The 23,207-nt window shown below is 45.5% G+C and overlaps 2 protein-coding genes across 6 annotated transcripts in view; one reads left to right on the forward strand and one right to left on the reverse strand.

Annotated features, from left to right (window-relative positions):
- USP35 (ubiquitin specific peptidase 35) overlaps positions 1–2,440 on the reverse strand; it is a 24,181-nt gene extending 21,741 nt beyond the window's left edge. The window contains exon 1 of one of the 3 annotated variants that reach the window (XM_081282740.1): positions 2,310–2,440. The gene's annotated coding sequence lies outside the window, so the exon portion shown is untranslated. Of the gene's footprint in view, positions 1–1,643; positions 2,000–2,309 lie in introns of those variants that run through there. The other 2 variants (XM_081282739.1, XM_081282738.1) reach the window with 2 other exon arrangements.
- KCTD21 (potassium channel tetramerization domain containing 21) overlaps positions 1–22,922 on the forward strand; it is a 23,860-nt gene extending 938 nt beyond the window's left edge. Inside the window, exons 1-3 of one of the 3 annotated variants that reach the window (XM_081282744.1) lie at positions 2,199–2,231; positions 6,994–7,047; positions 19,966–22,922. In XM_081282744.1, the coding sequence (XP_081138870.1) occupies positions 19,996–20,778 (783 nt within the window). In that variant the 5' untranslated portion in view covers positions 2,199–2,231; positions 6,994–7,047; positions 19,966–19,995 and the 3' untranslated portion in view covers positions 20,779–22,922. Of the gene's footprint in view, positions 1–2,198; positions 2,232–6,993; positions 7,048–19,965 lie in introns of those variants that run through there. The other 2 variants (XM_081282745.1, XM_081282746.1) reach the window with 2 other exon arrangements.
- The last annotated feature ends 285 nt before the right edge of the window (positions 22,923–23,207 follow it).

Here is a 23,207-nt window from a genome sequence, read left to right on the forward strand (position 1 = left end):
TCCAAACTCCTGAGCCTGACACTCAGGCTGTCACAGATGGGTCTGTGACACTGTGGGGCAGGGATGGGCTGAACTTGACACTGTTCAGAGGCTGCTCAGGAGACTTGGGCAGTGGGCTTTTCTTGATGTCCTCTCTGCCGGCCATCTCCCTCTTCTACAAATTCTGGCTCATCCTGCAATGTCCAGCTCCCAAGCTCCTCCTCTAGGGGGCCTTTCCTTATCCCTCCATGATTGAGGCTTTGAGCTCAGACCTCAAGGCCCTCTCAGCTTCTTTTATCCTTCTGCAGTACAGCTGGATTCCACGTCTCTCTGCACAGTGCCCAGGAGAGGACCACAGAAGCATATGTGAAGGTGTGCCTAGTGGCTGATGATATGTGACAGCAAGACGAGGTAAACCCAAGAATACAATCAGAAAAGGACCTCCAGAGACAGTCCTAACCCTGGGTCCATCCACTGCCCCTCCCCTGACCAGGCTGGGACTTGCATGTCCATAACCCTGAGAACCTTAAATATCAGCCAAGAAAGCCCCTACAGAGGCCACTGGAGTGGGCTGAGCAGGCTTTAGCCATTCTAGAAATAATCCAACCAAAGCAGAAGGAAAAAGCAAAACAAAAAACCTGTCCCTGGTTAACTCTCAGGTCAAAAGCTCACAGAATCTCCTCATGGGGGACAGGGAAGAGGGGGTCTTGCTCCCCCACCTCAGCACCTACAGTGGAAGAGCCCCTTTCCTCTCCTCTGGGACCCTCACAAGGAGCCACCCTCTCCTGACTCTCCTGGGTGTGTGGGGGGTGAGGGGGGAAACCAAGCTGTCCCTCCCAACAGGAAGTGCCCTCCCTCTCTGGCCCCTCCAGGTCTCAGGGCAGCTGTCTCTAGGTATTTTTAAACTGAACTTCTTCTAGTCCAAGCAGTCCTGGGAAGGAGCCCTTCACCCTACTCTGGGAGCCCTTGTCTGGGCCAACAAACTGCCTCCTGGAAAGAAAGGAGGAAAAAAAAAAAGCTTTTACTGGTAAAAAGCAAGTGCTCTTTTATTGAAGGGAAATGAGAGAGAAGAAGGTTGGAGCAGCTGTTCCCTCCTGGGGAACACACTCCACCACTCCTGAGGAGGCCACCCCTCGAAAACCTCTTTCACCGCACCCCCACCCCCATTCCAGGCTTTCTGGAAGGGAGGGCACCAAGCTGACACATCAGGTCGCCAAAACGCAGGGGCCTTTATAGATGAAGTACCCCAGGTCCAGTATGCTGAGTACAGCAGAAGTCTATTCCAAGTAGTGGTGGCCTCTGTCACTCCCCCCCAGTTTGTGCCCCAACTCAGCCCCCTCCCTCCAATTATATCAATGCACCCCTATCTAGTCCAGGCTGGGCCCTCCCCCAAAAGGATGGAGAGCTTATGGAACTGCGCGCAGTTACTCTCAGCCCTGAGGAGCTAGACCATCTCAATATACAATTGATGGAGGAGGAGGCTGAGGCCCAGAGAGGGGTAGTTACTGGCCCAAGGTCACACAGCGAGGCCCAGGATGCACTCAGACCTCCCGCCTCCCAGCCCTGGGCTCGCAGAGCCCTAGGGCAAGTCCGGGATTTTTGAAACGTCAGGGTGCAGACACCCCCCCCCAAACCCCCAACACATACACATTCAGCCCCCTTACCTCCCGGACCTCAGCGGGCCCTACCTCAGAACCGGCTCCTGGGCGGGGTGCTCAGGCCGGGCAGGACTAGGCTGGGCCAAGCTAGGTCAGGGCGGGTCCTCTACTCCCCCCAGGGTGGGGTCGCCCTCCGCCAGGTCCCAGACCGCAAGGATGCTGCAGCCACTGCAAAGTCCAATCTTCCCACCCAGCTCTGCACTACCCTGTATGGACCCGGGCAGCCCGACTCTGCGGCGCGGCCCCGGGGCTGCGGGACGAAACGGGGGGAGGGGCGAGGTGCGGGAAAAAGGGCGGAGCCGAGCGGGGGCCACCCCGCGAGCCGTCACTCGGGCTGCGTCCCCTTTAAGACCAGCTGGCCTGTGCGCTGGCAGGGGCGGGGCGGGAAGCTGGGCGGCCTTCGCAGCGCCTCCTGGGAGATGGAGTCCGCGCCCAGTGCGCTGGGTCCTGAGAAGCGCAGAGAGAACTACAAGTCCCGAGCGCGGCGCGCAGACTCGGAGCCGCCACGCCCCTGGGTTGGGCCCCGGCCCTCCGCCTCCTCGCAAAGCTGCGCTGGCCGCCCGCGGAGGGGAGGCTGCAGAGCGAGGGCTGGAGGTGGGTGCGGTGCGGGCCGGGGCGGGGGGCTCGAGACCCACGGTGAAGGACGCGTGTCCCTTAGGACACCCGTCTTACCATGGAAGGTCGCCTACTCCAGCCTCGCCGTTCTCGTCTGTGAAATGGGATGCCTATGCCAGTGGCTGCGGGGGGAGGGGCGCGTTTCGGGTAGAGGAGAGCGGGGGCAGGGGAATAGAACTATAAAAGGGGGCGGGGCTGGTGGGAGGAGCTAGGAGAAAGGTGACGGTGGGAAACCCCGGATCAGAGGGTCGGGGCTGTGGGAGGAGTCTTTGGAAGGTGGGGCGAGGAGGGGCGGGGTCTCTAAGCGAGAGGAGGTCTCAGGTCAGGTGGGAGGAAGTCACAGGTTGAGGAGTGTGAGCTGAGAAAACCGGCGAGGCGAACCTGGTTTGGACAGGGTGGAGGGGCCTGGCGAAAGGAGCAGGGACCCGAAGATGAAAGGGACCCCTCCCAGCTCTGGAGAGCCCAGGGTGCGCAGCTCTGTTGGTGTGAGCAAGGGCCTGTGGATACAGAACACCTTCCTTGTGACTAGAAATAAAGAGCCCGTCCCTTGAGCTCAGTGCGTCATACACATGATCTCATTCAGCTCTCACACCCTGTAAAGACCAGACGTCATCATATCTGTTTACAAGTGAGGAACACAGGAGAAGCGACTTGCCCAAACACTCAAGAGTCCTTGCTCCAGAGGCCCTGCTTTTTTCTTGCACCCCAGAGAGGCAGAGGTTTAGCCTGGGGTGGGTGGCAGAGAGGAAACAAAAGTTCTGACGACCTGCCTTTCACAGGTTGTTCAGCAGGACCAGGTCCCTCAATTCTTCAGAATGCCAAGCGTGGTGAAACGGAGAGACTAATTGGAAAGCTCTTTGTTTATAAAATTATTGTTAGGAGAAGCAGGAAAGCCATTGGGACAGAATGGATCAAATGAGGTGCTTATGCTAGAGGAAAACCACAAGGTGAAGCCTGAGAGTGAGCTAAGAGTGCAAAGGAAAATTCTAGAAGAGGATGGGGGATGGTGGTTGTTGGGACCCTGCACCAGGTGAAAGAATACTTTGCTGTGCAAGTAGGGCAGTCTTGCCAGGTCAGGTGTCTTTCTTCTACCCCAGGTTTCCTCCTTCCCCTACCCTAATGGGCTTCTCACTCCAAGATGCCTTGTGTCTGCCTTGGAAAGCAGCCTGTAGGCTTAGAGATACAGCCTGGAGTTGAGCATGCTGACACATGCCTGTGATCCAAGCCGAGGCAGGAGTATCTCAAGTTTTGAGGCCAGCCTGGGCAAACATAGGCAATCTAGTGAGACCGTGTCTTTAAAAAAAAAAAAAAAGTGGGGCAATACAGACCTTACAAAATGGGACTAATGATGTAGCTGTAGGGTGTAGGATAGAAAGGGCAATGTCCCTACATAGTCCCAAGAGCTGTGAGTGAGAGTCTTTATCCTAGTGGGCTAACTGAATAAGATGGAGAAATCTCTGGTTTATTGGAAGGCACATTACTCACTCTAAGCATTGACATCCTTGAAATTTACTTGACCATGTTCTGTTCATTCTGCTACATAGTGGGAGCTCTCCTTGCATTTACTTTCAGATGAACTACTGGTCCTTGCCCCATACCCTAGATTCCAAGTTGAAAATTCAAGAGTGTATTTTTTTTTTAATTTTTTTTAAAGTGTGGTACTATGGATTGAACTCAGGGCCTCATGCATGGTAGACAAGTGCTTTCCCCCTGAGCTGCATCCTCAGCCCTTTTTTCATTTTGAGACAGTTGCCCAGGCCAGCCTCAAACTGTGATCCTCCTACCTTAGCCACCTGAATAGCTGGGATTACAGGTGTGTATCACCACCTGTAATAAGTTTTAAGAACCCAAGAGAGACTAGATCTTCTTATTGGTAGGTGACAGCCTGGGGTGGGTTTCTGGAGACAGAGGGAACATTCCTAACCTCAATAAGGAGGCCCAGCAACCATCTACTTATTTGGCTATTGTAAGGAATGAGAATAAAATGCTCAGAAGTTAAAGAGGAGGAAGAATCCCAGTTGAGAGGTGTGGCAAATGGAGATTTTCCTTCCCAGAACCTGCAGCGGGGATGGCAGATGCCAAATTGCAGAAGAAAGACAGGGCCTGCCATGGTTACCTATGAAGCAGGGATATAATAGTGTCTACTTTACCTATGAGATTAAGAGAGATTAACATGACTGAAATACATAACACAGTAGTTACTGCTCAGTAAATGTTAGTTCTTATTATTTCTATTATGGTAGTGATTATGATCATCATTATCTGCCCAGGAAGTGGCCTAGGGCCACACAGTAAGCCAAGCCCCAGAACCTGATTCACATACAAGCTCAGGCCAAAGACCATGTACTATCCTCTACCCTGCAAAGCCCTGCAGGTTCTTTCTGCCCATCCTCAACATTTCTGAGGCCCAAAAGTGACCCTCTCTGTGAACATCCTGAGTGAAAGCCATGGCAGGAGTTTCCTGCTGCCGCAGTAGCAGACTCTGGATTCAGGAACAAGGCCTCTGCAGCCCTCTTTCCCCAGCCTGGGTCTGGTGTGGCAGGCAATCCAGTGGCGTGGTTTCTGTGAGTGGTGTGTCCATCTAGAGAGATCACCCAACTTTAAATTCTAAAACTCTTCCAATTCTGGGCCATTTTAGCTTAACCCTGGTTGGCTTCATCAGCCTCCAAAATGCAGCAACATTTGGGGATGAAAATGCTTCTTAGTAGCAATAACAAATCTGAAATTTATGGATTCTGGCTATTCATTGGGGTCTGGCACTCTGGCTGGAATTTCATGTCTGTGGTTTTATGAGGCAGATATTCCTTTCTTTACCCTTCTCAAAATATAAATATTTCTTAAATTTCTAAGCCTACAGAAAAGTTTATAGCCCTTCACTTAGGTGCACTAATCCACACCTGGCCACTTTTGCTTTTACTGTATACACTTATTTTCTCCCCAAGCCAAGTATGGTAAGGTATCCCCATAGTTCCAGGTACTTAGGACGCTGAAGCGGGAAAATACTTGAAGCCAGGATTTTGAGACCAGTTTGGCAACACAGTGAGAACCCATCACAAAAACAAATTATAGACATGCTGACACGTGGCCCCTGAATTCTTCAGCATACATCGGTCTCCTGATGACATTCTCCTATGTAACCACAGTTACTGGTATCCTACCTGAGAAAAATAGCAAGTCAGTAATACTAATAAGCAATTAAGACTAAAATGTTTCCAATTGCTGACAAGTATCTTCTGTAAGTCTTTGGTTTTTAAAAATCAGATCTAGTCAAGATTCATATATTATATCTGATTATATCACTTTTAGCAATCCATTGAATCTTAACAGAGCTCCTCCACCTGTTTGAGTATGTTTGATTAGTTCTTTGATGATTAGATTCAGATTATTTTGCTGTTCTATCGATTAAGGTCATGACAACCTGATGTGTCCATTGCAAGGATAAAATTTCCTCTTTTTTGTATGGTGTGTGTGGTACTCGGAATTGAACCCAGGGTGGCAAGGTCTCTACCACTGCATCCCCAGCCCTTATTTGCTTTTGTTGTTTTGTTTGTTTATTTTTGGAGACGGGATCTCACTAAGTTGCATAGACTGGCCACACACTTTCAGTCCTGCCTCAGCCTTCCCAGCATCTAGGATTGTACATACATATCACTACACTTTGCAAATCTTACTTTTTTTAAAAAAATTTTTTAGTTGTATATGGACACAGTACATTTATTTATTTATTTATTTGTGGTGCTGAGGATCGAACCCAGTGCCTCACAATGTGGCTCACACATGCTACCACTGAGCTACAACCCCAGCCCAAAATTTGACTCTCTTGTAATTAATAAATAAATATGTGGAGTGATTCTTAGGAATTGTAAAATTGGGTGTTTCCGATAACCTTCCATATCACATCCACTGATAATTTTTGCCTAAATTGTGGCATTGAGCGTTGCAAAACAATAATTCTATCATTCCTTTTATATTTATTATTTGGTGTTCTTTTTTTTATAGAATGACTTTTTTCTCACTCATTCCCCCTCCCATTCTCCCTTTTTTTCTTTTTGTAGTAAGATGGACTCATGATTTTTTTAAGATTTAATGTGCTGTAATCCATTATCATTTTTTCTGGTACTCAGATTATCCTAAATTTGGCCTTTAGGCCAGCTCTTGGGTTTTTTGTTTTGTTTTATTTGTATGGTTATGTGTGTGTGTGATCCTGTTTTGGGCTTGTTTTGTTTTTTGGTACTAGGGATTGCACCAGAGGTGCTGTGCAACTGAACTACATACAGCCCTCTTTATTTTTTATTTTGTGATAGGGTCCTTGCTGAGTTGCCCAAGCTGGTGTTGAACTTGCAGTCTTCCTGCTTCAGCCTTCTGAATAGCTGGGATTACAAGTGTGCACCATTGCACCTGGCAACTATATATTTTTTTTCCTTTTTTTTTTTTTTTTTTTTTGGAGGAGGGCAACCTCATTAGTCTTTGAATACTTCTTTGCTACGTGGTAGGGTATGTTGTAGTCTGACCTGGATCCTTTTCTATCAAAGTCTTGAAATCATCAGATTCTCCAGGAAGCCCTGATTTGGGGGATTGGGGGTGGGTAGGGGTGTAGGAGAGGATATATAGAAAGAAAAATCCAGGGCCAGGTGTACTCAGGACTCCTGAGTATTATTTCTAGGCTCCTTAGTGAGGAGAGCCAGGAAATGATGGAGAGAGAAAATGATCATTACTTAGTAGATTTATTATTTTACAACAGCTGATTCTCGCTGATGGTGCAAGGGGAAGACTGTATTTGAAGTAGCTTCATTCTGTAAGTAATGTAGTTCATTATGGAAGTGGGCGGTAATGGAGGGAAAGAGGACGCTGCACAGAAGGAACCTGTGCCTATATCAGGGTTCCATGAGTGTACAGGCTAGACCCTCTGTGGCTTAGTTTAGCTGCCTGCTGAAGACAGATTGGAGAAGACACCAGGTTGCCACAGAGGACTTGTTCTCTGAAGGGTATCCAAATCTGGACCCTCCCACAGTTTGTGACTCTGAAGTCAAGAATTCGCATGGAGGGGCTGGGAATGCACCTCCATGGTAGAGCACCCAAGACCTAGCATGTGCAAGGCCCCAGATCTGATCCCCAGCATCACGAAAACCAAGAAGAATGCATATGAAGCGCTGGGCAAAGTGATTCATTCATCCTTATTTCAGGTTGTAAAATAAAGATAATGTGGCCTTTCCTGCCTGGCTCCCAGAGTTATTGTATGATCAAAATATATTTTTTTAAGAATTGTCACCAGTCTCTTCACATTTATTATAAAATTCCTTCTCTTTTTTAGTGTCCTAATACCACAGTTTGAATGTCATTGTTTTGTCATCTAATGTATTACACTAAGATATTGCCTCTTTTTCAGAGATTCTTTGGGGTTATCACTCATTCTTCCAGATTCATATTTTATTTTTTTTTTGTCTTTGATAAAAAAATACTCTTGGGATTTGGGTTAGGACAGCATAACAACCACACATGTATATTGTGTGTGTATGTGTAGTGCTGGAGATTAAACCCAGGACCTTATATAAGGGAGGCAAGCAAATACTCTACCATTGAGCTACATCCCCAGTCCCTATAATTAATTTTAGAAGTACAACTTTAATATCTTTTGTGTTCCTCTCAGAAACAGTCATGGGTCTCTATTCAAGTTCTGTTTATGCTTCTTACTAAAATACCATAACTTACATTACTGGTTGGGACACAGACTCTAGACAGACCTCACTTTGGAATTCCTTTTTTGTTTGTTTGAGACAGAGTCTTACTAAGTTGCCCCAGGCTGGCTTTGAGCTTGCAATCCTGTTTCCTTCTGCCAAGTTGCTGAGATTATAGGCATACATCATCATGCCCTGGTCTCACTCAGAATTCTAAATCTGTCACCTCTAGTTTTGTTATCCTAAGTAGCTGCTTTCATTATTCTGGGCTTCAGTTTTATAATCCTAAAAACTGGGATGTTAATCATACCTACCTTACAGCATCAGTGTGGCTTTTTAATGAAATAATCTACAGGAAAATGTCTCACCTGGCTCAGGGCCTGTCGTAGTACTCAGGAAATGTTGATTCTCTGCCCCTTGGTCTTTATGTGGGTCAGAATCAAGTCTTTGAGATGGCAGGTGTGAGTGCACCTGGCAAGAAGTAGGAAGGGAACAAGTGATAGACCTTCAGGGGCCCCTGCTGTGAATGCCCAAAGAGGAGTGACACTGTTCATAATGGTCTTGCAGTCAGACAAGCCTACGCTGACATCCTGGCTCTGCCACTGCTTTGGGCAGGTTACCTAACCTCTCTGAACCTCAGTTTCTCCTTTGTAAAGTGAAGGTAATACTTTCTTTGAAGTAGTGTTATGGAACTTTGGGGAGCTAACATATATGAGGCACCCAGCACCAGTTTTGCTGCACACTAGGCACTCAGCATTAGCAATTTCTCTCATAAGGCCTGCAAGGATTGAGGGTGCCAGGACATGGTAGTAATCTCTAGAACAATATCTTGGACACCCTTCCCCATAGGACAACTTGTCTCAAAGATTTCTATTTTCTGTGGCACAATTAGAGGTTGCAAATGGCAATTTTCAGACCCTAGATGAAATTGCCCCTTCCCAAAGTGCCAAGCTGGACACCCTCCCATCGCAGCTGCAACTCTAGGCCCAGGCACCCTGGCCTCCCCCTTCCATGCCAGGTGCACTATAATCTGGTTTGACACTGGTGGTTTTCTCAGGGAGGCAAATGGTGCTGATTTTCCGGCTTCGTTTCAAGTCCAGAGGCAGACTAGAACTTTAGATTTACCTCTTGGAACGTCTCCTTAAGAAAAATAATGCACACAGTGGTGGGGTTTAACTTCTATTTCCTTGTTTGGTTTACATTCCCATTCACCTTTTCAAATCTAACTTTATAAAGAACCTGGCTTTTTGTGTTTTGCTGCTTTATCATTAATGTCATGGGTTGCTGTTGAAGTAGAAAGCTTTAGGCAACTTGGTGGACTTGCCTTATGTCAGCTATAGAGGGACTCTGGGCCATCCTGGGATCTTGTCCCCTTGTCCTCTGATGCAAGTGAACAGAGTCCTTAGCCAGCAGTGGATGACCCCAGTCTAGTCTATCTAGATAATAAGGGGATATGTGAATCTCTTGCTTGCATTTCACATTGGAGGTCCTATGGAGGAAAGGGAAATGAGAAGAGGGTTGAACTCAGACCTGAATTCAAATATCAACTCCACCCCTGACTGGGTATGTAGTCTCCTTTTCTGAGCCCCAGTGTCCTCATCTGCAAGATGGAGATGATAATAGGAGGACAGATGGCTTCCTTATACTTGGCTTGTTGGCCGATATAAAACAGATTAACATGCGAAAGCCCGTTTTAATCATGTGCACACACCTCACAGAGAGCAGACTCAAAGAAATGGCAGGTCATTGAAGTTTATTCATCATCCTGAGCAAAAGAAAGGAAGAGGGGCTTGGGACTTCTGAGGATTTTGAGATAAAATTATGGGAAGGTGAGGAGAAGAAATATGTGTTAGGCAGATAAGTCTCTCAGGTGATAAAAGTTGTCTCAGAGTAGTTCTCTTCTTGTACACATAGGATTGCTAATGAAAGCTTCTTGTATAGAAGTGAATTTCCTTAACAAAGGGGAAGATTTTCAGAGCTACTCCTGTGTCTGCAGTTTCTGAAAATAACCATCTTGAAATAATCAATATGCCAAAGAGAAGGTAGCATATTTTGGTCTCTTGCAGCCATTTTGGGTGGTGGTTTGTCCTGGACCCTGAAAGTATCCACCTCAGAGTGTGACTGTGAAGACATGGAGGTAATGCATGGAAAGCATCTAACACAAAAGAATCGTATTCTATGCTTTTCTACATTTTTTTAATTAAAAGTAGGTGTGAGACTATAGCTCAGTGGTAGAGTGTAATCCTAGCATGTACAAAGGTTCTAGGTTGGATCCCCAGCACGAAAAATTTTTAAAAGTAAAAGGTACCAAGTGTTAGCTGGCACTCAGCAGATGGTACCCCTTGTCCTGACAAGTGAGCTGCAGAGCAGTGAAAAGGCTGCTTCAGGAGGTCATTTCAGTCACCAGTCTGAGTCTGTTTTCTCATCTGCCCTAGAGGGAGACTGGCACCTACCTGCATTTCAAGACTTCAAAGAGTTGCTGAGTGCAAAGGCCTTGGATATAGTAAAAGGCTTAGTAGATATTCAGTTCTTCTCTCTTAAAACAAACAAAAAAAAAATGGTGGGGGGGGGTGGAATGTTCACTGTGCAGGGATTAGAACCCAGGGCTTCATGCATGCCAGGTAAGCACTCCACCACTGAGCTATCTACCCCAGCTCCCCTAAACTACTTTCTTTACACTCACACCAACACCACATGTGTAGGGCTTTCCCCACACCTACTGATTCTCTAACACTGTCCCACCTTAGTTAGCACAGACCCCACAGGTGAAGGACTCAGTCCAACAGGACTACCCCCACTTAAGAGGCCAATTCCAAGTCTAGGTTGTCACCTGTGATTCACACCATCTGGCTATAAATCCAAGGTTCCTGCAATCCCCTCTCAGACTCAGTGGTTTATAAAAACAGTTCACAGAACTCAGGAAAGCAGCTTGCTTTCTAGACTCCTGTTTTATTATGGAAGGATACAAGTCAGGAACAGCCAAATGGAAGAGCTGCACCCGGCACAGTATGGAGAGGGCACACAGCTTCCATGCCCTGTGCTCTGCCCTCCCTGCACCTCCCGGTGTTCACCAACTTGGAACCCTGCTTTTAAGTTTTTAGGTAGGTAAGCTGGACATGATGGAACCTGCCTGTAATCCCAGAGGAGGTTGAGGCAGGAGGATCACCAAGTTTGAGATCAGCCTTCCCAAGACTGTCTCAAAATTTTAAAAAGAGCTGGGGAAATAACTCAGAGGAAGAATGCTCCTAGGTCCAATCCCCGATACTACACACACACACACACACACACACAGAACAGTGTTTGTGGAGGCTTCATCATGTAGACATGGTTGACTAAATCATTTGTTGGTCATTGGTAACTAAGTCACTTTCTAGTCACTCACCTGGAGATAGGGGGTGAAGTTTTCCAACCCATGATGGTGGTTGTTGGGCAACCAACCCCTAATCCTTTAACAAACCGGTGTGATTGATTGGATGACAGGGGCTTGTTATGAATAATAAAAGAAGTTCCTTTCATTGGTCACAGTGACCCAGGCCTGTAATCCCAGCTATTGGGGAGGCTGAGGTAGGCGGATCATAAATTTAAGGCTAGCCTTAGCAATTAAGTGAGACTCTGTCCAAAAAATTAAAAGGGCTGGGGATACAACTCAATGGTAGAGTGCCCTGGGTTTATTGCCTAGTATCGCAGTGAGGGGGAAGAATTTAAAAGTTCTCCTTTCACCTTTATTTCAGAAACTTGGGACAAAACCAATTATTATAACAAAAGAAGTTCCAATAGCTTTTATCATCTAGGACATTACAAGGGTTTTAGGAACCCTGGCTGAGAGCTGGGAAGTAAAACCAGTCTCCATTTCTTTTTTATCGTGGTTTCACACAGCCCCTCCCTGCGTTGCCACCAACTCTCCTGTGTGCTAGGCAGTGAATAAGCAGACATGAGACATGTCATTGCTCTCAGCTCACAAACCAAGCAGTGGTTTTCCACTTTTGTTTTTGTTTTTTTCTTTTATCATTTTGGAATTCAGAAAACAATACCCCCAAAGTATGGCACTTCAGCATGCTGAGTGTGTTGAACTGGGGAGATCCAAGGTCTCTCTGACCCCCTTTGCCTCTCTGCCACCCCTCTTTCTTTCCCAACTGCAGGGAGGGGTTTTCTCTGAAGATCCCTGTCTGACTAAAGACAAGGAATTGTCATGAGTCCCTTTCCCAGGAATTTCTTTAACCCAGGAAGATTAACTGAATCAGAAGAAATTGAAGCACACGCATACTGTCACAGGCTGTCACCCATTCTTCTAAGGGGTGTTCCTAGACAACTTTCATTACCTGAAAGACTTAATCTGCATAACAGTACCACCTTTATGTTCCACACAACTCTCAGGGCTACCCTCCCCAGAAACCCCCCAGTCCCTTTTCTTTCCTGTTGCTCAGGGCACTGTAGAGACTTAAGTCATCCAACCTTCTGGTTTCCCACGCATATATACATAATTAAAATAGTTTTTCTCTTGTTAATCTGTCTACTCTCAGTTTATTTCATCGAGTCAATTATCTGACCTTCAGAGGGTAGTTTTTTCTGCCCCCTACAATCACAACCCATGATGTACAGATATATTTGATGTCATGATCCAGTTCACAAATGCCCACAAAACTTCCACAGCAATATTTATGATATATTTGACTGGTAATGATACCTTCATTGTACTGATTTCATGATTTATTAATAATTTACTACCTTCATTTTTTTCCCAGTTTTTTGGAGACAAAATTTACATATAGTAAAATTTTTCCTTCTCAGGTATATATGAATTTTGATAATATATAGTCATTTGACCACCATAATATCAAGATATTTCATATTTTCATCACTTCAAAATATTCCCTTGCACCTCTATTTAGCCAACATCTTTTCCCCAAACCAGCCTCCTGCTGTGTTCTGTCTCTGTACTTCTGCTTTCTCAAGGAGGTTTTTGTGGTTTGGTTTGAGGGAGGGTACTGGGGATTAAATATAGGGATGCTTTACCACTGAGCTATATTTGCAGCCCTATTTATTTATTTATTCATTCAAGAAAGGGTCTTGCTAAGTTACTTAGGGCCTCACTAAATTGCTGAGGCTCCACTTGAAATTTACAATCCTCCTGCCTCAGCCTCCTGAGTCACTGGGATTACAGGTATGCGCCACCACTTTCAGAAGGTTATACAAATAGAATCATGCAACATGTAAATTTCTGAGGCTGGCTTCTTTCACTTAAGGTAATAACTTTTGTAATTCATCTATATGGGTGGGAGGGTGTGTGTGTGTGTGTGTGTGTGTGTGTGTGTGTGTGTGTGTTGGTAATATATATTGCTGAGTCATATTCCATTGAATGTATATACAGTTCATGTATTTACCATTTACATTTTGGTTTGGGCAACTATGAATAAAGCTGCATTCAGACTTTTTGTTTTAGTATTAGGGATTGAACACGGGTGCTTTACCACTGAGCTGTACCCTCAGGTCTTGCAAAATTGCCCTGGAACTAGTGTGTTAGGGTTAGGGTTTAGGGGTTAGGGTTAGGGTTAAGTTAGCTTCAACCTTGCAATCTTCCTGTCTCAGCCTCCCAGATAGCAGGGATTACAGGTGTGTGCCACCATATACAGTTTACATATAGGCTTTTTCGTGGATATATGTCTTCATATCCCTGGGATTGATATCTAGGAATGGGATCACTTAATTGTACAGCAGTTGTTTCCACTTGGTAGAACCAATTTGCTTTCTCAGCAGCATATCAGAGTTTCCATTTTTCATTAGCATTTGGTTTTGTCAGATTTTTAGATAAGCCATTTTCATAGGTATATAGTTGTCACCATAAGGGGGTCCGAGATCTCTCCAGAGGCAGAGGAGACTTCTACTCAGAATTTCCATACTCTTGGGCTGGGGTGTAGCTCAGCAGCAGAATGCTTGCCTAGCATGCGTGAGTCACTGGGTTTGATACTCAGCACCCTGTAAAAATAAATAAATAAAATAAAGGCATTCTGTCCGTCTACAACTACAAAAAAATTCTTTTTTAAAACTTCCATGCTCTTCATGAGAAGAAGATCACCATTAAACAGGGACAAGAGGTGGGAGGGAAAGGGAGAGAGAAGGGAAATTGCATGGTAAGACCCTCATTGTTATACAAAATTACATATAAGAGGAAGTGAGGGGAAAAAAACAAGAGAGAAATGAATTACAGTAGATGGGGTAGAGAGAGAAGATGGGAGGGGAGGGGAGGGGAGGAGGGGGGGATAGTAGAGGATAGGAAAGGCAGCAGAATACAACATACACTAGTATGGCAGTGTGTAAAAAAGTGGATGTGTAACCGATGTGATTCTGCAATCTGTATACGGGGTAAAAATGGGAGTTCATAATCCACTTGAATCAAATGTATGAAATATGATATGTCAAGAGCTTTGTAATGTTTTGAACAACTAATAATTAAAAAAAAGAAAACTTCCATGCTCTTGACACATCATAGAAAAGAATTTAAGGACGCATCAGTGATCAGTAGCAAAACAAGACATGTTATAAAGGGACTGTAACCTTAGAGATTGAGAGTACAGGGGAAGAGCCAGGGTGAGTCACATTGCTTTGGTCTGGGGAACTAGACTAAGAGTGTAGCGTGTCTAGGGGCCTGGACTAGAGGTGGAGTCAGGGTGGGATTAAACAATTTTGCACCAGTTTCCCTTGGGCTTGCCCATTGCCCTTGAGTGTTTTAATCCAGCTTCTTAGTTCCTACAGATGCCTTGTGGTTATCTTGTGGGTTTTGTTGCTTTCTCATCAGCCAGTCAGCAAGCTGCTGGCAAGGATGCAGGCTGGGTTCTTGGGAGTTGTTCTATTCCAGTAGTTCATAGACATTTCTCTTTGGAGACTCAGTGCTCTCTTTGTATCCCTCAATTCCTATCTCATGGTGTCTAATTGTGGTTTAAATTTTCATGTCCCTAATGACTAATCATGGTGAACATCTTTTCATATTGTTATTGTTTCAAGATTCAGTCTTCTTGCAACTCAAAAGCTAATACTCAGATACAAGAGTTGGTGGAAAGGAAATCAGGTTTATATTCAAGGGCCAGCACCCTGAGAAGATGGAAGAAGCTATTGTCCCCCAAAAAAGACCATCTGTGGGAACTCGGGTACATGAGAGGGCTTTTATATGGAGGTAAAAGAAGTACAGAGGGACAGTGGGCAGGAAGACTATGTGCTGGACCAGGTCATTTGCATCCAGGGCTTGGCTTTTTTCCTTTGGCTAGAACATTGCAATCATCCTGGGCCTCCTGGGACTAGTTCCTGTAATTTTTTAAACAAACACATTACTTTTCTGCAAGTTAAGCATTGTCTTACACATTGTGATAAAAACTGAAAGTTACCAGATCTTCTGGGTTCTATAAATCTAAAGAAAGATTATTTAGCAGTTAACATCTTAATTATTTAGGTGCAGCTTTTATTTAAATTCAAGATGCTGAGCAAATGTAGGGGAAGTAACTCTACAAGGACATTTTGCAAAGGAGTGGTCACTATTACAGTGTCATTATTTGTCACACACACACACACACACACACACACACACACACACTTTCGTGAAGTATTTGATCTTTTACCCATTTTTAAATTTTTGTTTTATTGTACTATGCTGAACTCAGGACCCTGTGTATGCTATGCAACTGCTCTGCCATTGAGTTCCATCTCCAGCCCTGCCCATTTTTTAAATTGAGTTGTTTTCACATTATCTTTTATATTTATCTGGCTAATCCTTTATAAGATAGGTATTTTGTAAATATTTTCTGCCAGTTTATGTCTTAGTCTTTCATTTTCTTAATAGTATCTTTTGAAGAACATTTGCTTTTTTTTTTTTTTTTTTTTTTTTTTGGATGAAGCTACTAAGTTTCTTTCTTTTTAAAATATTTTTAGTGTTATGTGGTGCTGGGAATCAAACCCAGGGCCTCACACATGCTAGGCAAATGCTCTACCGCTGAGCTACAGCCCCAGCTCCCCCACCTTTTTTTTAATGGTTTATCCCTTTTGGGTCCTATTCAAGTAATCTTTGCCTAACTAACCCAAAGTCATAAAGATTTTGTCTTAGAAATTTTGTTTTGTTTAGTTTTCAGGGGGGTTTCTGGAGATTGAATTCAGAGGCACTCAACCACTTGGCCACATTCCCAGCCCTATTTTGTATTTTATTTAGAGACAGGGTCTCACTAAGTAGCTTAGTGCCTCACTTTTGCTGAGGCTGGCTTTGAACTTGTGATTTTCCTGCCTCAGCCTCCCAAGCTGCTGGGATTACAGGTATGCACCACTGTGCCCGGCTTCTCCTAGAAATTTATAGTTCTATGTTTTACATTTAAATCTATGATCAATTTTGAGTTAATTTTTCATATATGGTGCCAGAATTGGCAAGTTTCCTTTTCTTTTCCTCATATAGATGTCCAGTGACCTTCATTTTGCTGAAGTAGGGAAGAACACTGTGTGCAAAGCAAATCAGTAATGACAGAGGGGTGGGTGCTGCCAAGAAAATCTGCACAAGGTTTCAGGAGTCTCTTGAGAGGAGAACCCTTAACTTTGGGGAGATACGGGGACAGCCTTCTAGAGATTGTGATTCCTAGATTAGGCCTTAAAAGTTAACAGAGGAGCTGGGCGCTGTGGCGCCCGCCTATAATCCCAGCGGTTCAGGAAGATCGTGAATTCAAAGGTGCTTAGCAACTTAGTGAGACTATTTCTAAATAAAATACAAATAGAGCTGGGGATGTGACTCAGTGGTTGAGTGTCCCTGAGTTCAATCCCCAGAACCAAAAAAAAAAAAAAAAAAGTTAACAGTAGAGGAGGTGGAAAAGGTAGGAAAGGGTGATATAGAAGAGCAAAAGCAAGACAGGTGAGGGTAACTCAGTGGTGTCTGCAGTGCCAAAACCTGGAGCGTGTGAGGGGCAGGGTTGGAAGTGAGTGGAAGAGCAAGGTGGTTTGGGTGGGCAGTAGTGCTTCAGGATGGTCAGTCTGCAGACCAGAATGGAGGATGGACAGAAGGTAGGAAGGCTAGTGAGATTGCAAGCTGTAAAGGAAGAAGGAATGAGACCTGAGCTCCTGTTAGAGGAGCTCTTGCAGCAGGAGCTCTAGGAATAAAGACAGAGTCAAGGTGCCATCGGGCTGAAGAGATCAGTCGGCCTCCTGGCTCTTGGGCTCATGTAGTTGCATGAGTGAGAATAGCTCACAGCAGGGCTGGGGGCAGAGAAATTTTATTAGGTTGTGGTACCTGTGGGATATCCAGATAAAGATGGCCAGGAGATAACTGGACACAGATGAAGGACTGTAGCTCAGTAGTGTTGGCTCATTACTACCTGACTGCAAACCCTCTGCCTTATTCAGGAAGCTCCTCAGATCCCCACCCAAGGTGCCAGTTCCTGCCTCCTGTCATTGTGTCTTCTGTAACAGGTCTATGGGTTTGTGATGGTGGATGCTGTGGCCCTGTGACAAGAACACAGGGCCTTGGGGACTGAAACTCTGTGACTCAGTAGGTATGGGGTGAACACCAGAGACAGCACATTGGATTAGAAAGAGGAGACCTGACTTCTAGCCAACCTTTTCCCTTACTATGACTCTGTGCTGGCCTCGCCAGAAAAATGACTAGAGCCATCATGTCATGACAGGGACAGGAAAGCAGGTGCTCTGCTGCTCTTCCAAGTAGAGAAACAGGAGTTTGGGCACCTACACAAGGATCCCCAGAAATGTCCTATGGCTGTTGACCACCTCACCCATCCACAGTGTCCTGAGCACTTCAACACTCATGCCTGGAGGAGATGTGGGGTCTGCAGCCTGCAGAACTGTGAGGAAAGGCAGCTCAGCCTGATTCAGGGGCCTGCTTGGAGCTAAGCCACTTCACAGAGCCTGGGCCTGAAATTCATTGTTTTGGAGAGGGAAGACTTTATTTGGCTTTTTTGTTGTTGTTGTTGTTAACCCCCACGAGAGAGACTAAAAACTAGAATTTGCAAATTATTATCTGGAGAGGAGAAGAGATAGAGGAGACTAGAGTCCTGGAAAGAGGGAAATGAGGAAAAAGAAGGTTCTGGAATCTGATTCCAGATTCTGCCTAACTAGGCTTGAGCCCCAACACCCTGCAGCTGCTGCATCTGAAAGCAAGCCTCCACCCCAGCAGCTGCCGCCTCCCTTGCCCACCCCTCTCTATTGTACCTCCCCACTGTCTCGCAGCCCTTCTGCTCCAGGCCTCTGCTGACGGTTTTGTAACTTTGTCATGAGCTTGCTTCTCTTCAGACACTCCAGATGGGATGATCAAGTTCTACAATACCAAAGTGCCCCATTATACTGGGAAGGACTCACAAGGGGTTCCCTACCCCCCAGAGTTGGGTGAGGCAGCTGAGCATCTCCCATACTCAGCATAGCCCCCATTCTCTGAGGAAAATGGTGTCTCAGTGTAGTCATCTTCTTCAGGAGGCAGACACATGGTGAGAGGTTCTTGCCACCTCTACTGGGTGACTCTGGGAAAGCCCCTACCACTGCCATGGACCTCTGTTTCCCCATCTGGATAGTACATATGTTTAGCAAGATGTTCTTTTTACTTAGTTGTGCATGACAGCAGAATGCGTATCAATTCATCAAACACAAATGCAGGGCAACATTTCAATTCTCTGGTTGTATGCGGTATAGAGACACCCCATTCATGCAATCATACATGTACCCAGGCTGAATAATGATGTCCATCTCATTCCACAATCTTCAGCAAGATGTTCTTTATGTGCTAGGATTCTTTTCCAGCCTACTCCCCTGGCTCCTGGTTCTCTGTTTCTTATCTCCCCCAACAGCCTGGGCTCTTTTGGAGGGCAGCACTGGGATTGATTCCTCTTGGTGTCCCCTACCCTAGTGACAGATTGCTGAATATATTCCACAGGCTGGCTCTGGGGAAAGTAGTTGGAAACTGAGAGGATATATCTCAAGCTTTCTAGAACCTTAAAGAGAAGTTAGAATCTAAGATTTCAGGTGGAAGGAGACTTACCAGTCCTAGACACAAGACTCTTGAAATCAGAGGGGGATTTTGTTAAAGGGTAGGTATAACACATTCAGGAAGATGTTCTGGACGGAGTCCTACATTTGCACTGACCCTACAATCAGTTTCAGAGAAGTCTGGGAAACTGGATCATGACAGGAAAGGAGTAGCTAAGAGCATCTTCATGACAAGGCAAGTTATCACAGGAGCAGACAGAGTCCCAAAAGGATAGTCCTTTGGAAGCCAGAGGACTGAATGATCCATGTGAGTCAGGAAGGTAGATGGAAGTGGCACTAATCACAGCCATTCATTGTAAAATCTTGAAGAAAAAATAATTAAATTCAGAGAGAACATTGATGTAGTAGGAGTACTGGGCCCAGAGTCATGTTTCAAAGTATGTTAAATACTAGAGTACCAATCTTTTGGCTAGTAAGCATTTACACATTTTTCTTTCATAGAAAGGAACCTGGGTTTGAATCCTGCCAAGGCATTGCACATCTCTGGGTGTGGGAATGAATCTTGGCAGGTTTCCTCATCTGCACGACAGGGATGGATAATGGTATTGTCTATATTAGCAGGTGATATGACTGTTAAGTAAGCAAATACATGTAAGAGCCTGTAGTGTAGCTTTCAGTTCAGGAACATTTTCCTTTCTTCCTTTAGGCCAGTAGTGGTTCTCTATTCTCAATGAACATCTGCAATTACCAGGAGAACTTTTTTAAAATACCAGTGCCAGGGCCATGTTCCCACAGAATATCCAGGGGTTGGGAAAAAGGCTTTGGGTTTCTTGTTGTTTTCTTTCTTGCTTGCTTTCTTTCTTTCTTTTTCCTTCTTTCTGTCTTTCTTCCTTTTTCCCCCCTCAATTCCCAAGTGAATCTAATGTGCTTTATACATTGTGACAATTGACAGTAATCAGTCATTCATCAAGTATTAATTCATTAATTAAAGTTCAAGTCATATTAGTTTGGTCTAGATTAAGGAGTTAAGAACTGTGACTACCCAGATAGGGTTGTAATAGTCATTTCTCATTTTCTCCCTCTAGAACTATTTCCTGGCACCCCAGCCTCCTGCCATGTCTGACCCCATTACACTGAATGTCGGGGGGAAGCTTTACACTACGTCCCTGGCAACCCTGACCAGCTTCCCTGACTCCATGTTAGGTGCCATGTTTAGTGGGAAGATGCCCACCAAGAGGGACAGCCAGGGCAACTGCTTTATTGATCGTGATGGCAAAGTGTTCCGCTATATCCTCAACTTCCTGCGGACTTCCCACCTGGACCTGCCTGAAGACTTCCAGGAAATGGGCTTGCTCCGCAGAGAGGCTGACTTCTACCAGGTACAACCCCTAATAGAGGCACTGCAGGAGAAGGAGGTGGAGCTCTCCAAGGCAGAGAAGAACGCCATGCTCAACATTACACTGAAGCAGCGTGTGCAGACGGTCCACTTCACTGTGCGCGAGGCACCCCAGATTTATAGCCTCTCGTCCTCCAGCATGGAGGTCTTCAATGCCAACATCTTCAGCACATCTTGCCTCTTCCTCAAACTCCTGGGCTCCAAGCTCTTCTACTGCTCCAATGGCAATCTCTCCTCCATCACCAGCCATTTACAGGACCCCAACCACCTGACTCTGGACTGGGTGGCCAATGTGGAAGGCCTGCCGGAGGAGGAGTACACCAAACAGAACCTTAAGAGGCTCTGGGTGGTGCCCGCCAACAAGCAGATCAACAGCTTCCAGGTCTTCGTGGAGGAGGTGCTGAAAATTGCTCTGAGTGATGGCTTCTGCATCGATTCTTCTCACCCACATGCTCTGGATTTTATGAACAATAAGATTATTCGGTTAATACGGTACAGGTAAAAAGATCCCAGTAACACTGGAGAGGGGGTTCCCAAGAAACTCTATATTAGCCAAGGCTTTGGAGAGTGTCTCACCAGTAATGGTGAGGCAGGGTACTAGACTAATCTACATTAATTGCATTGCAGGACTTGATTCCCTTATGATAAAGTCCACCTTTTGGAATCCACATGTCCTCTGAACAGAATCACCTTTTTCTTGCCATTTTGAGCTGGAGCTGGGCAATTTATTATGACAAGGGAAGAGTTGGCTGATGTGAATGAAAGGAGTCCACAGGAGGACTTTCTGGTCAGGGTAGAGGAGCAGACATTTTCTCATGGACTCCATCTCTGCACCAGTAGCCAGTGCCTCATGGACCCGTGTGAAAGAAAAAAGTTCCTGGCAGCAAAAGGGGTGGTGTGAGAAGCAAAGGTTTTCTACAGTTTCCCATGACATAAAGTGCCCGGAGATCCCATCACATCTGTTTTTCCTCTTTCTCTAGGATGTGTCCAGGGGCTTGGACTTGTTGCCCAGGAGCAACCATGTTTAGCCAATTTGGAATGCATTGTATTTCCAGCACACTTTAGTGGCCCCCACTCAGGAAAGAGTTGAGCTATGACACGGCCTCGAGAAGTGAACACCAAGCAGGGTTCAGAAAGTAGGGACTTCCCTTTCAACGGGACTGAATCTAGGGATTTCTGACTTCAGAAATGTGCTGCTGACCCTATAAAATATCTGGAGCCAGTGTACTAAAAGACATTTCGTAATCCGGCCTGTTGCTTAACTCTTATAATCATTTTCCCCAAAATTTGAGGTAACACTAAAACAAATACATATGGATTCTCAGGGTTGGAAAATATCCAGTGGTTGTTTAGTCCTCCCCAACCCCTAGGACACTCCAGCACATTTGAGGATGAAGACCTGTCTTTGAGTACCTCCAAGGGATCACCTATGCCTGCCTACATACCTCTGGTGACAGAAAGCTCACTGTCCCTACGGCAGCTACTGCCATGGGCGGACAATGCTGGCTATTAGAAAGTTCTTCCTACATTGAGCCAAAATCCGTCCTTCTGTTTTCATGTGCTAGATCTTGATTTTAGACCTTCCTTCTCACCCATACACACATCTTTGCTTTCAAAACAGTCACCTCAAGAAGCCAGACACTTATTCTAAAAATATTACACAGAATTCAGATTGCCCTTTGGGATCTGTCTTGGGAACCAAAGTTAGCTCCCGTGTGCCCTGCAAGCCAATGCCTTTTTGTTACGACTTTGCCTTGTTTGTGATTCCCACTTCATTCACCTTCCCCACCAGCCATGGCTCAGCATCCCTTTTCATCATTTCCAGTTGGGAGATGAAGAGTCACCGCTGAGGAGATCCAGAGGAAGGAGACAGGGTCTTGGAGAGCAATGTGCAGCAAGGAGTCCAAGAGTGGTCTGATCTGTAACATTTCCCTTAGAGTAAGTGTCAGCTCATAAGACATTTCTCTCAAGAAGGTGGCCTTCCCATGTAGTAAGTACTGTGTCCGCCGCTAACCAGACCATGGGCTTCCATGAGGTACAATCCAGAGCAAGAATCCCAAAGCCCTACTCTTCCCACCTTGGGTGACAAACCATGCAGGACTCCAAACTGCATCCCTAAAGCTTTTGGAGTCCCAGAGTCTTGCCCACTGGAGATGGACCCCCAGACACAGCCTGGTGGCACAGCCAACCACAGGAGCTAGGCCAAGTAAGGGACTCTCCATAGCTATACCCTGAGAGGATGCGGGGCTGTGGACAAGGCCATTCCCTCCTATAGGGGGACCCAGGAGTCTCTGACAGCTGTTCCTCAGCCACCAGCCCAGTGCTACTCTAGAAAGCCCATCAAAAAAGACCCAGTTTAGAAAGGCCGCAGAAGCTCTGACCACAGGAAAAACAATTTGAGGAAGAACTCTCATAAATCACCACTGCTCTTTTTTTTCTCCATAAAATTTCCCTTTCTCCATCATTTTGGTGCTTCCTAATTCAAGCAGCTTGACTAGAGAAAGTACAGAAGCTGTGAAGCCACTAACATGCTGTGTGACTTTATGCAAGTCACTCACCTCACTGAGCCACCTCTGTTTCTGCATCTGTGAAATGGGCATAACAGTAATACATAACCCTACCTACCTCACAGGGCTGTTGTGAGGATCAAATGAAATAATGTATGTGCAAATAAATGATAAAAAAATGATGATTACTTTGTATCTGTTTATAAAGGAGAGAGAAAACCCTGTCTTGAATCAGACTGACTTAGGTTCAAATCCTGTTTACATCACTTGCTGTGTAACCTTGGCCAAGACACTGAGCTTCTCTGATTTTTTTCCTTCATAAATGAGGGGGTTTATGGAAATTCCCAGCTGGGCCTGGCAATTAAAGCTTAGTCAGTTCAATGAGTGCTCTTTCAGGAGGTAGTTAGGTGGACTGCTGTGCGGA

The sequence above is a fragment of the Spermophilus citellus genome (genome assembly GCF_964194105.1).
Source record: "Spermophilus citellus genome assembly, chromosome: 2".
NCBI lineage: Eukaryota > Metazoa > Chordata > Mammalia > Rodentia > Sciuridae > Spermophilus > Spermophilus citellus.